This window comes from Microtus pennsylvanicus, chromosome 8 (assembly GCF_037038515.1).
Source record: "Microtus pennsylvanicus isolate mMicPen1 chromosome 8, mMicPen1.hap1, whole genome shotgun sequence".
Classification (NCBI taxonomy): Eukaryota; Metazoa; Chordata; class Mammalia; order Rodentia; family Cricetidae; genus Microtus; species Microtus pennsylvanicus.
Genome location: NC_134586.1, coordinates 31,837,232 through 31,851,538, shown reverse-complemented (window position 1 = coordinate 31,851,538; position 14,307 = coordinate 31,837,232). Strand labels below are relative to the sequence as shown.

The window sequence follows — 14,307 nt, the reverse complement described above, 5'->3', positions numbered from 1 at the left end:
GTAGAGCATTTACCTAGCATGTGCAAAGTCCTGGATTCCATCCCCAAACAGAAAAAGAAGTTAACCAATAAAATGATGAATGACCAATTTTTCTGCAACCTAGTATTCCATCCTTATTTTCACTTCTCAGTGTCTATACAGAGGCATACCCACTACCTTTAACTCACGATAGATGTCAAGAGAAACATCCAACTTTAAGGATATTACTCTCTGGACAAGAAGAGATACCTTTTGAAATGAAAATGACTGATAGCAAAGGGTAAGGACATAGAGAAATGAAAATTAAACATTCTAAGGAGAGCAGCAAAGTAAATGCAGTGACTTGGTCTGGGTCCATGTAGATGGATTTTGAAGCAAACAGCATAGTTTGATGGTGCTCCTGCTAATAAGGAGCAAAGACTTCTTTCTAGATGTCACAGAGACCATGGCGTCCTCTAAGTTATCACCAACGCACATTCCTCTTTTTTGGTGTGCAGTGTTTATACCGTAGCACAGATAACTGAAGGTTGTTTGGGTACTTACTATGCAGATATCTGGCATGGGAACCCAAACGTTGCCTGATGAGCCCTCTTGCAGTCACAGAGCACATCCACAAAGCCAGTCTCCTTATTTGTGTCTACGAGGCATTTCGTTTCTCGTGAAGACTATAGATGAACCTCTTCATCCATGCAGCCTTTGTGGAAAAAAAAATGCATGCTAGAAAAAAAGCAAGAGGACCATTCCCTTGTGAGAAGAGTCCATCTTCCAGAACATTTTTATCAATGAGACATTATTTGAAAGGATAGAGTTTCTGAGTCAGCCTTCAGTTTGAATTGTCCACACCTACCTAGTCCATGGACCTTGGGCAAGTCATGTAACCTTACAGGTCAAGTCCTGTCTTATTAATCTATAAAGTGAGAATATTTCAGCACACGTGGAAAAAAAGGTAGATGTGTCTGGCATACAGTAGGTACTCAGTGGGTCTGTTTGCTTCTCTCCTTCCCTGACCCCTTTGCTAAAAGTTCACACTTTCCTCAAACCATCAAGTCATTTAATGTTTAAAGGTAAATATTTAATGAGCACCTATTGTAAGTAAAACCTTTGTCAAATGGTGCCAATATGACTATAGCAAAGATAAAACTTTATGAGGTCATTTCTTTGTCACCAGGGTTAACAACCTTGAATGTACATAGCTCTGGAGCATTTAGAGTAATTATTTTTCTAGGCACCACTTTGAATTGTGATCTCATTTCAAGTGAACTAAGTCAGACTTACAATTGCATCAAGATTTATAATCTGTACTAACCACTGACTCACAGTTCATATCCAGTACTTGGGCCCCAAATGGATCAGAGCTTTTTTTTTTTTTACTTACTATGGCGAATCAGACTTAGAAAAATGCACACTTGGTGCTCTTCCAGAGGGCCCTGGTTCGGTTCCCGGCACTTACATGACAGTTCATAACTGCCAGTAACTACAGTTCTAGGGGATCTGGCACAATCTTCTGGCCTCCACAGGCACTGGGCATTTACATGGTACACATACATACATATAGGCAAACACTCATACACATAAAAATAAATTTTAAAAAAAGAGCCAGGCATGGTGGCACACACTTTTAATCTCAGTACCTGGGAGGGAGAAGTGAAAAGAAAAAATGAGAGAGAGAGAGAGAGAGAGAGGAGAGAGGAAAGAGAGAAAAGAATCTCAAATACACAGAACTGGGAGAAGAATGACTCAGTAAAGTGCTTGTAAGCATAAGAAACTGAGTTCAATTCCCAGAACCCACATAAAAATACCAGGCATACTAGTACACACTTGTACTCCTGGGAAGTGGGGAAAAAAATATCTCTGGATCTTAACTCCAGTCATTCTAGCCTAACTGTGAACTTCAGGCCACAAGAGACCCCATCTCAAAGGCTGTGAAAGATGTGCCTGAGGATGACACCTCCCATGCACATGCACAGGGATACATGTGTGTGTGAGTGCACACACACACACATGCACACACAGATGAACACAAACACAAGAGAAATGCAAGTCAGTAACAAAACACCAAAGAGCTCAGTCCAAGACAATGCACAAAGAATATTCGTAGCCATTTCTAAAAAGAAAACATACAAATTGTCAACAGGTGTATGAAAAAGTGTTCAACATCACTAATCCCTGGGGAAAATGCAAATCAAAACTACAATAAAATATACTGTTCCATGCCTGTTAGAATGGCTGACCCATAAAGAGAAGAAAGACTATCGAGCAACAGAAACCTTTTTAGGGATATATACGGTGTACTGCGAAGCCATTATAGGACACAAGTGGAGATCCTCAGAAATCCAAAAGTAGAATTTCCATGTAATTAACAGTACCTCTGCTAGACATATGGCCAGGAAACTAAAATCACTGTGTCAAGATTTCATTATGACACTATTGGCTATTGCCGAGAGATGAAATCAACGTAAGAGTCTAAGACACATGAACAGGTAAAAACAAACAAAAAAACTTTGTGGTATGTAGATACACACATATGCAGAATGTACACACATACATATGCATGTGCACACACACACTCATACTATACTGGAGTACTGTATGGCCTTTAGAAAGGAGAAAATTCTGTCCCTTGTAGCAATATAAATGACCCAAAGAAACGTGCTAAGGAAAATAAACCAGACGCAGGAAAACAAATCCCATACACTGTTGCTGATTGCCAAGGGCTAGGCATAAGGAAAATGGGAAGGCTGGCCAGAGTTTCCATTAGGCTCTGGAGACCTGATGGACAACAAGCTGACTGCTGACTACAGTTAGGAATACTGTATCCTATGGTTGAAATTGGCTAAGGAAGCAAACCTTAAGTTTTTTCAACACAAACAAAGAAAATTCTATAAAGTGAGGAATATTTTAATTAATTTGATGATGGTAATTATTTCACAGTGTATACATATATCAAAAGAATACTATGGTGATCATTTAAATATCTTATCAGTTATATCTTAATAAAAGTGGAAGCAATATGAAGTAAGAAAAATAACCATTATCAGATCCAGCTGACCTGCTGGAGCAGACAGTGTGAGCAGAGCTCACATTTAGATTGATTTGTTCCATGTAGCTACACACTGTAGGGTGTCTGCTAGTATACTCGGGTGAAAGCTGACTTCCTTCTCCCTGTAAAGCCACCTGGAGGGTGCTAGGAAGGCAGCAATGCACTCCTCCCTCACTGGGTATAAACTCAGCTCCCTCTCTGTATGTCCCTAGAGGACTGCTCTCTCCTCCAGAACTTGACTCACACCTTGTTCTTTTTCCATTTCAGAAATTACCATGGTTGACACAGAGATGCCATTTTGGCCCACCAACTTCGGGATCAGCTCTGTGGACCTCTCTATGATGGATGAGCACTCCCATTCCTTTGACATCAAGCCCTTCACCACAGTTGATTTCTCCAGCATTTCTGCTCCACACTATGAGGATATTCCCTTCACAAGAGCTGACCCAATGGTTGCTGATTACAAATATGACCTGAAGCTCCAAGAATACCAAAGTACGTTCGCTTTCCAAACTCCTAATACTGGAATTAGACAAATCTCTGAATACCCTGGGATAGATGCTCCAGAGATTAGAACTCCAAAGAGAAAGCATCATCTCTCATTTATGCATTGCCCTTGAAGTTTGAGTATTTGAGAGGCCAAAAAGAAGCCAGTACATGAATGTCTGTTCCAACCTCTTTTCCCTTTCCTTCTCCTCCCTCCCTCCCTCCCTCCCTCCTTCTTTCCTTTCTTGATACCTTCTAAAGAGCATTTCTAACCTGATTACATTGTCAGTTGTGTCTTAGGCTGAGAGTCCATCGTGTAAACTGCATGCTCCCAGCTTCTTATGAGTTATCGTCATGATTGTAGACCAACTTTTGTGACTGGTCATCCCTAAGTTACTATTACAGTTGATATCTTTTTTTCTGATCTGTAGTTTGTGAAATTTACCCCAAACCCTAGTTTGGGGCACAAACTTACATTTTAACACTGTAGCTGATTGACATATCATCATGCCATTAAGGAAATTACCATCAAACATCAGATTTTAAAAAAAGCCAGAACTGAACTTTTCAAGATAAAGTATCATTTTTGTGATGCTGTTTCCTTGATTTTTATCTTGTGGGCTGATGTGCTGGTTTTCCAGAGTCACCCCTGTGTCAGTGGCAATCATTACTTGATCATAAGTAAGAACTTCCTGTAATTTCTAGTTGTTTTCTTTAGATAGATAGTATACGTGGTTATATTTATCTGTGTGGTTCTGGGTTAAAGCCTAATATGGAAATTCATTAGGCCTGAGCCACCGGCAAAGGCGGCACTTGCTTCACACAGGTTTCTCCCGCTCTCTATCAGAGATCACTTCACAAACCACCTCTTGACTCAACCCTGTTGATAACCTGGCACCTCGGGCTGGGCTCACTGTGACATTTTTCTCAGCCATGTTCCTCCTTCTGTGTTTCTTTTTCAAGGAAGGTTTAAAACTACTTCTAAAGAGCAGCATTTCAATAAAACCCATAATAACAGAGTGAGTGCCAGGTGCAGCCCATCCTCCTGCCAAAGAAACTGCACTGCTTCAAACTATGTGCAGTGTCTGTGGGGAGCAAGGGGGCAGACTTCAATCCCTCACTCTTAATTCCCTTCCCGCTTTATTTGTGCAGGTGAGTGTGGGGTGTTGGGACTTGCCTGAGATGATAAAGTCTACTTTTTCCTATCTGAGCACCAGATGCCTTCATGCTCCCCAGCACTTCTCCGAGATAGTAAAGTTATGGGACGAGCATATGAAGGCCACCATGGGAAGCCTCGGTGCCCTTTTAGGATTGTTTGTCATGAGATAACCATCTTCTCAAATTTTCCGATGCACAGGTGCAATCAAAGTAGAACCTGCATCCCCACCCTATTATTCTGAGAAGACCCAGCTCTACAACAGGCCTCATGAAGAGCCTTCCAACTCCCTCATGGCCATTGAGTGCCGAGTCTGCGGGGATAAGGCGTCAGGCTTCCACTATGGGGTTCACGCTTGTGAAGGATGCAAGGTAAAGACAGATTTTAAAAATCATCCAAGAATTTTCTGAAATTTTGCCTATCCCTTTTCCTGTTGTAAACCCACTCTGGGGAATTAAGATAAAATTGTAATTTTTGGCAGAACTCATTTTTCATGTAATATAATATTTGGAAATCTAAGAAAAGCTGATAAAAGCAGGGTTACTCTGCCCCTCTTCTCCTCCAAAATGACTCTTTGAGACATCCATCTACGTGTATCTTGCAGAATTTTTTAAAAGGACTTGTCCAAGGTGTCACAGCAAGACAGTGAGTGATGGGCCAGCACCAGTATCTAAATTTCCTGATTTCCCTAGTGTGTTTTTCATCATGTTATGTAATCTCTTATACAAGTAAGATTTGACAAATTATATATGTGTATCACTTGATCCATAGACTAATTCTGTAATATTGAACATATTTCTACATTATGACTGTAGAAAATGTGAATCAAAGGCATGGGGTCACGAGGGTGAGGGCTTCAGTGGTAGACCAGGTGCAAGACCCTGTATTTCATCTGAAGACTACAAAAGGAGAAACAAAATTGTGGATTGGTGAGGCTTGTCCCTACCAAGCCCTATGCTAGTACTGTGTTTCCTTAGTTCAGCAACAGCCTAAGCCTGTGTAATTAGGTGAAAAGAGACAATGACGCACTTCCTTTGTGAAAGAATACTTTAGAGAGTTAATAATATGCTGCCCCAGTTATAAGAAAAATGCTTCAATGCATTTGTGTTTTTATACAGTTTAAAACAACTTTAACATACTCAGGGATAAAATAATATTTAATCTATCATGTGCCCATATAATACATTGTTCATCAGTACTTACCTTATAAATACTGGGAAGTGCGGTAGTGCACGCCACTAATACTAGTACTAAGAAACAGAGGCATCAGCATTTCTGTGAGTTCAAGACCAGCCTGGTCTACATAGCAAGTTTCAAGCCAGCCCTATCTCAAAGAAAATAAAACATAGTTAAATGAATAAGTACTGCTTCCTTGAGCTTTTTCTGGGGAATAAAGATGAAGCATACCAGGTAGACATGAGTTAGCACTTCTGGGTTCTGGATGGATGATAGGCCAAAAAGGGAAACTAGTTTTTATTAAATTCTTACCCCCAGCAGATATTGTATAAGTGTGTGGGGGTGTGGTGATGGTAGTGGGGTGTGTGTATGTGTGTATGTGTGTGTGTGGTATGCCATTACTTAACCACATTATACAATCATTTTCTCATCTGTAAAACAATGAAATTCAGCTTTCTCTAAGGTTTTTTTTCAGCCCAAAAGCAATCAAATATGTTAAAAAGATTCAAGCCAGTCACCTCTGCCACTTTCTCAGTCATAGCCTACCAGTCACATACACGCTTTACCAGTCACCTCGTGTAGAAAATGATTTGGCTAGGTTGATAGCCAAGGTCTTACATCTCTAAGGCTTGAATTTCAAAATGAGTCCTTAAAGCACTCCTGGCAAGAGATGCTATCACTTAAAAAACTAAAGCCCGCTCATGAGTTTGTCCTGATGGCACATGCTTGGCCTGGTGGCACATGCTTGGCCTGATGGCACATGCCTTGTCCTGATGGCACATGCCTTGTCCTGATGGCACATGCCTTGTCCTGATGGCACATGCCTTGTCCTGATGGCACATGCTTGTCCTGATGGCACATGCTTGTCCTGATGGCACATGCTTGTCCTGATGGCACATGCTTGGCCTGTTGTCACATGCTTGTCCTGATGGCACATGCTTGTCCTGATGGCACATGCTTGGCCTGATGGCACATGCTTGTCCTGATGGCACATGCCTTGTCCTGATGGCACATGCCTTGTCCTGATGGCACATGCTTGTCCTGATGGCACATGCCTTGTCCTGATGGCACATGCTTGGCCTGATGGCACATGCTTGGCCTGATGGCACATGCCTTGTCCTGATGGCACATGCCTTGTCCTGATGGCACATGCTTGGCCTGATGGCACATGCCTTGTCCTGATGGCACATGCTTGGCCTGATGGCACATGCTTGGCCTGATGGCACATGCCTTGTCCTGATGGCACATGCCTTGTCCTGATGGCACATGCTTGGCCTGATGGCACATGCCTTGTCCTGATGGCACATGCTTGGCCTGATGGCACATGCTTGGCCTGATGGCACATGCTTGGCCTGATGGCACATGCTTGGCCTGATGGCACATGCTTGGCCTGATGGCACATGCTTGGCCTGATGGCACATGCTTGGTCTGTTGCTACATGCCTGTGAGCCCCACCCACAGGAGGTGGAGGCAGGACAGACAGCAAGACACTTTGTTTCAAAACACAAAAACAATGAAAAGAAATCACTCTGTGATTGAAATAGCTTTGAAGTTAAATCATTCTACAAACCCAATAATCTGAGATCCCTGTAAGTAGTAAGCATATGTTATTGTATTTAATGAGTAAAGTTTACACAGTTTTTTTTTTTGAGTTGCTGAATTCTGAGCCATATTTATCTGAAGAAACCATTCAGTTTGGGTAATGCTGCTCATGTACATTAATGAGTGTGAACTGTCTGATTGCTCAGACTTTGTAGTAATTTATTTCCTATATGTTGGTAAAGTGCCTAGAAAATTGGAACCTGCAAGCAAGCAATTTCACCCTAGCTCTAGTCACACATTCATGGGAGTTAACATTGGTGAAGACAGTTGAGAATTGAAAGTCACCAACATTTTCAGTATTTGGTGATAGAGATAAAAGTTATGCCCCAAAGACACTAAAACTCAGAAGGCAACGCAAGCAAAAAAGAAAGAGGAAGAAAAATCTAGCAGTCTTCACATTGTGATCAGGAAAGGCTAAATAGGGGACTGGAAGTGTAGCTTAGTGACAGGGCACCTGCCTAGAATGAACAAGGCTGAGTTCCATCCCCTGCAATGCCAAACAAAACAAGCAGACAAGGAAAACAGGGTGGAAGGCAGAGATGCAGAGTAAACAATAAAATTAACAAAATGCAGGTAAATCCATACCTGCCATAGACAAAACCCACCAAGCAAAAACAGTACAAAAGAACTAGGAATATTGTACTTACCTGTAATAATTTACAAGCCTCCCAAAACGTAGGAGATGGAATTCCTAGACAAAAACAAAAGAGAGTTGTGCTTCCCTAGGAAGGGAAAATAGACATGTATACATATTATTTTATTTTTTGAGACAGGCTTCAAATTCACAATCTTCCTGCCTCTGCCCATCTTGCTGGGATTGCAGGCCTGTGACACCACCCCTAGCCAAAGACCTGTACATTCTAAAGATGAGAAAAGATTAATGGGGGGAAAACGTAATGATGCATATGTATAATGATGACATAATGGGACCCATTGATTGGTGTGCACGCTTAAATTAATAACAGAAAAGTAAAAATGCGAATGAAACAATGTGATTGGCTTCTTCATGTCACAGTGCTCAGAGTTAACACAGAGCCTCAGAGGTCCATGAGACTCTTTCATGACAGCCATGGGTTTGGAATTATTCCATGGTGTTAACACTGTTTATTCACCTTCTCATTCTCATTCTTTACAAGTATAACTGAAGAGTTATAGAAACTACATGATTTGGGGTGATGACAACACTGGTAGCTAGTGGAATATTTGCTCATATGCCCTTACATGTGATTTCTCTATTGGATGCTGGTAATTGTACCAGTCACTGTTCTGTTACTGGGAAGAGCCACCATGACCACAGCAACTCTTAGAAAAGAAAGCATTTAAATGAGGGCTGGCTTACAGTTTCAAAGGTATGGTCCCTTATCATGGCAAGGAACACGGCAGCATGTGGGCAGATGCTGGAGCAGTAGCTGAGAGCTACAACCCGATTGGTAGGCAGAGAGAGGAAGACTGGAACTGGTATGGGCTTTTGAAACCTCAACGCCCACCCCCAATAACACATTTCCTCTAACAGGGCTACTCCTAATCTTTTTAATCCTATGCAACATTTTCACTTCCTGGTGACTAACCATCTAACATATGAGCCTATGGGGGTCATTCTTACTCAAACCACCACATTACTATAACGTGTACACATAGCCCCAGTTGCTGAAGAGGATGAGGAAGGAAGACCACTTGAGAACAAAAGTTTGAAACCAGTTTAGGAAACACAGATCCTGTATAAAAAATAAGTTGTTCTCAGTTTTAATTTGTCTAAGAAATATATGTAAATGAAGTCTACATAAATAAAAGCTCTTTAAAGTCATCACAATAATTTAATAAAAAAGGAGTCCTAAGACTCAAAAGTTTGATGCCCACTTATTATAGGGCGTGGAGCCTGAAGAAACACAACTTAAGCTCCAAACTGCGCCTCATTCCCAATAGGTCAATGGCCATTAAAAACAAAGATGTCCACTCAGCCTGTCACCAGTGCCTGTGAGAACTAAGGAGAAGGAAAAAAAAACCAGCAAATGTTTTTGTCTCACCTGGACATAGCTTAAAATGAACCTTGGCAATTTAATATTTGTCATTTCCATAGGGTATGGGGTACTCCCATAATTAAAATTCAGTTGACCATAAAGTTTATGGACTCATTTATGGATCAAAACGAATATTGCATACGGTGAGAAGATTAGGACGCCAGTGTATGGCTCATATCTGTGATCCCTGTCAAAATTCAAGCAGGAGCACACGGTTGGAGTTGATAAAATGAATAGTGACAGGCTCTTATGTTACTACTACAGACTTACACAAAGTAAAGCCTCCTCCATCTGAGAGCTTACACATGGCTTAGGGTTTGAAAAACTACCATTTGCTGTTTGCAAATCCACGTTTGTGGTTTTGTTTTCTTGAGTGTAATCCTTGTTTTAGGGCCCCCTTTATTAGTAAAATAGAATACCCGAGGCTTCATTCTTAAAGAGAAGAGTTCTTTGGACTCGTGGTTCTGGCTCCAGGTTGAGAGTCCACAACTGGTGACTGTTTTCTTGATGCAGAATTCTAAAGTAGTGTAGGACTTTACATGGTAAGAGACAGGAAGTGGGGTGCATGTGTTTGTGTGTGTGTGTGTGTGTGTGTGTGTGTGTCTGTCTGTCTGTCTGTCTGTCTGTCTGTGTATCTTTTAGTATCTCTTCTTCTTATAAGGTAACCAATATTCAATCACAAACTCCACCCTAAGGGCTTTATCTAATCTTAATCACTGACCAAAGGCCCCACCTCCAGCTTCAGTCAGATTAAGTTCCACCCTTTTCCATTCACGGAAAGATTAAAACTTAACACTGGAACCTTGGGAGACACACTCAAACCAGAGCAATCATACTTTGTAATCTCTTCCGAAAGATCATTTAGAACCAAGACTTACTAAAGCTCTGAGTAAATACAATCTGCACTACAGCGCAATGAACCCTACTTTTGTGTGGGGCCCTGTCTTGTGTAAATGGCTTGAATGCATTCCTGCCTGCCAAGGGTAGCTCAGTAACTCAGCTTCTACAGGCTGAGTATCTCATGAGAAGGCTGCATGCAATCCCAGCACAGAACTTTCAATCTCGTGGTAAAAGCACTACCATGCTAAGCTTGTTGTACATGAAGTTTTGTAAAAAATGGAAGAATTGTGGAGCTGGAGTTAAGAGCACTGGCTGTTCTTCCTGAGGACTCAGGTTCAGTTCCTGGCACCTTCACTGCAGTTTAGAACACCAGTCCTAGGAATTCTACACCCTCTTCTGGCTTTTGTGGGGACTACATAGGCGGGGCTTAAGGACAATGTGCTAGCGAAACACTCATACACATAAAATAAAAACAAAAAATGAATAAAATAATTAGATTGTTAACATGACTCCTCAGGTAAAGGTATTTTCTGAACAAACCCGATCACCTGAGTTAAGTACCCAGAACCTACTTAAAGTTAAAGGGAGAAAATCAGATCCACAGAGTAGTTATCTGACACCCTCCCCCACACACAATAATAATAGTTAAATAAAGCAATTAGAGTGGAGCTGATAAATATTTAAAAACAAGACATAAACAAGAGCCAGAGTCGTTTTCTCACAGGCAAATAGGAAGACACTGGAATCAACGTATACACAAGAGCAGCTTCTGAATCAGTAACCAAAAACTTTGTCCCATTCACTACATGGTATTCCAAAGAGACAGCTGTGAAAGGATAAGAAAAAGAATGCCAACTGAAAATGCACATTGTTTTATAGGCCCTAAACTGCTGAAGAGCATACTGTTGGAGTGTTTCCTTATTAGCATTATGAAGAAGTTTTGGAAAAGCCAGCTTCATTCTTCAAGTCAGTAAATAAATCCACAGGAAAATATTCAGTGAGATTCTTATATCTTCCTCATGTTTCTTGAAAGAGTTAAGTGACATGAATACAATTGCTTACCGTTAATTTAGAGGGGAATAATAGTAAAAGTAAGTTCGTAGGTATGTATTCTATATATATTCAGATTAAGAATTTAAATATGGGGTTGGGCATAGCAGCCAACCATTAGTCCATATACCATTAGTGTATCATTAGTCCTGGCATAAGGAGGCAGAGGCAGGCACATTTTATGAGTTCAAAGCCAGTCTGGTCTACACAGTGAGTTTCAGGACAACCAGGGCTACATGAGACCTTGTCTCAAAAGAATTTTTATACTGGTATAGAATACATAAATGATATCCAGGATGATTATTCTTTTAGCATTGAAGGACTCCAAATAATCCCCAAATGGTTCACTTTTGATATATATCATATGAATCAAGCTAAATTTTTTATTATCAAAATTATCAAAATCTTATTTTCAAAATTGAGCAATCAAAATTCCTCATCAGTATGGATCTGATGCATATTAACTTGCTGTTAATCATCAACATTGGCACAACCACAGTCTTGGGACCCTTTGAGTAGAAAGAGGCTTCTATTGCATCAGGTTTGTAATGGGACATACTCTTTAGGATACTGTTAATATCACAGTATTAGCACACAGGAGTAGCAGAAATTCCAAAACCATAGCAAAGACAAAACAAGCTGACAATAGAGTCTTCAGCAGGGCTTTCCTGGGGAGATGCTCACAGAGCTGGGAAGGTGTTGATTTGCCATGCTCAGTCAGAGCCAACAAGTAAGAGGAGCTGAGCTTTGGGCTTTCAGATAGAGCCAGGATTCTCAATAATATTAGGATGTCATAAGCCAGTGGTACCTGAACTTCCAGAAGAAGCATCTTCAAATTCTCTTTGAAGGAAAGAATTCCCAATTTAGACTTTATAGAATTTCTACAGTTTATGGTCAAAAGATAACGTCAAAATAAAACATCAGAAACCACATACAAAAGCAATCATTTTGAATGACATATCAGAGAAAGAAAGAAAGGAAAGAAGGGAGAAATGAAGGAAGAAAGAGAAAGAAAAACTAGTATTGACACCGTTTACTCATCTCCCAAATGCAGGTATTGGGAAGGCCTGATACAGGATAAAGAGCAGATCTGTAAGACTTGATTTAAAGGGGGATAGGAACCAAACAAACAGACCCCTTAAGAATGCCCAGGCCTAAAAACCAAATCAACTGAAACTTCTAAAAGTTAAACATACAAATATCACAATGAAAAAGCCAATGGAAAGCTCAAATATCATACTGGACACAGAGGGAAAGATGGTATTCAAATCACAAAGAATATGGAAAGAGTGTTCATTCTGGAGCTGGCCAGATTTTGAAGGCTCATTTAGTTCTCAGAGCCAGTTGCTAGTGTTGTTGAAGGTTAAAAAGGTATGTTTGCACTAAACATTATCAGAGTAAATTCAGAAAAGTTCTCACTAGTAAACTTGGTGAGAAATGTTTGTTTTTACTTCTATCAGGATAATTGGGTTTTTATGTGACCTTATTTGATTGGTGTTCTGATTTTTACATATGAAATCAATAGTAGTAAACAAATAGGGACAAGAATATGGAAAGCACAAAAGAGAAGTTCAGAAACACAAAATTAGCACAAGGAATAAGATTTGTCTAATTAGAATCCCAAAACTGATGAACAAGGGAAACCCAGAATCAGAAAACACAACCAAGGAAATAAGAAAATGAAAACCTATACCTACACACACGGTAGTAAGCCTACAGAGAAAGAGGATGTATAAAAGCAACAAGTAAGGCAGAAAGATCACCAAAACAGTTAACAGCATACTTCCCACAGCAACAATGGATACACAAACGCAACAGGATTCAAAGTGTTAAGGGGTGTGCCTATCATCTCTCAAGAATGGAAGTTAAATAAAATCTTTAAAAACTTTTACAAATCACTGAAAAATGCATTTCAGCATAAAGCCAGAGAGAAAATACCTACCAACACATGTGCAGATAGTAAATAAGCGTCTAGAACATATTAAAAAAATGCCTAATGTTCAGTTTTAGACAAGATAACCTGTTACAAACTTGGAAATGAAAAGCCAGGGAAATATGTTGAGATCATACTTACATTTTACATATAATAGATTCTCAACGAAATCTGACAACTGGGCATGGTGTCATGTACCTATGGTCACAGGAGCAAGGGAGGCTGAGGAGGGCAGCAAACATAAGGAGGTCTGACTACACCAAGCAGTAATGAGGCACTCAAATTTTTATAACAGTTTAGAGGGCTATAAAAAACATGGCCAATTTGGAAAATAATCTTGTATTATCTTATAACATATATCAATTGTGTATCATATAGTATAGAAATTCTACTAAAGAAAACCCACAAATTGTGTACAATATGAGCTGATCACAGTAGCACCTGCCTTGCAATCACAACACTTGGGAGACTAATGCAAAAATACCATAAGTTTGAAGACAGCCTGGGCTATACAGTAAGACCCTTTCTCAGAAATGGGGGTGTGGATCAGTGGTAGGTAGAGTGGTTGGAATCCTAGCACAGGAAAAAGGTAAAGAGGAACACAGGTTTAATGCTTACAGACATTGGGTCCATATGTTCCCCCAAGACCAAGATAACTTTGTATATGCAACTATTCTAGAGAATTATTTTTAATCTGAAATCCATAAACTTATGCTCCCAAGAATTTCAGATAATGGAATACTAAGCCTGTATTTAGAGAAAAGGCTAGCCACTTGAGGGAAAGAAAGGGATCAAGTAACTTCAAGAAAAAAAAGCCAATATGACTTCATGAATTTTGGCTTGAGAAACAAGGCATGGAGCTGCCCCAGCTGAATTGGAAAAGGCCACAGTAAAGGAGCTTATAGGGAGGGCCAGGATTTCATTTGCGGACAGTGAGTTGAAGGACTAGTGACCTTTCCAGTAAGGATGTCAAGCAGGCCATAGAACATGCCTATTGTTTACTGTCCAAGACATAATGCTGAAGGCA

At 40.3% G+C, this 14,307-nt stretch overlaps 1 protein-coding gene across 9 annotated transcripts in view; it reads left to right on the top strand.

Annotated features, from left to right (window-relative positions):
* The window catches only part of Pparg (peroxisome proliferator activated receptor gamma), a 131,608-nt gene that overhangs the window by 75,860 nt on the left and 41,441 nt on the right, over positions 1-14,307 (top strand). For all 9 annotated transcript variants that reach the window (XM_075983111.1, XM_075983115.1, XM_075983114.1 and 6 more), the window contains 2 exons: positions 3,287-3,514; positions 4,863-5,032. In XM_075983111.1, the coding sequence (XP_075839226.1) occupies positions 3,295-3,514; positions 4,863-5,032 (390 nt within the window). In that variant the 5' untranslated portion in view covers positions 3,287-3,294. The remainder of the gene's footprint in view (positions 1-3,286; positions 3,515-4,862; positions 5,033-14,307) is intronic.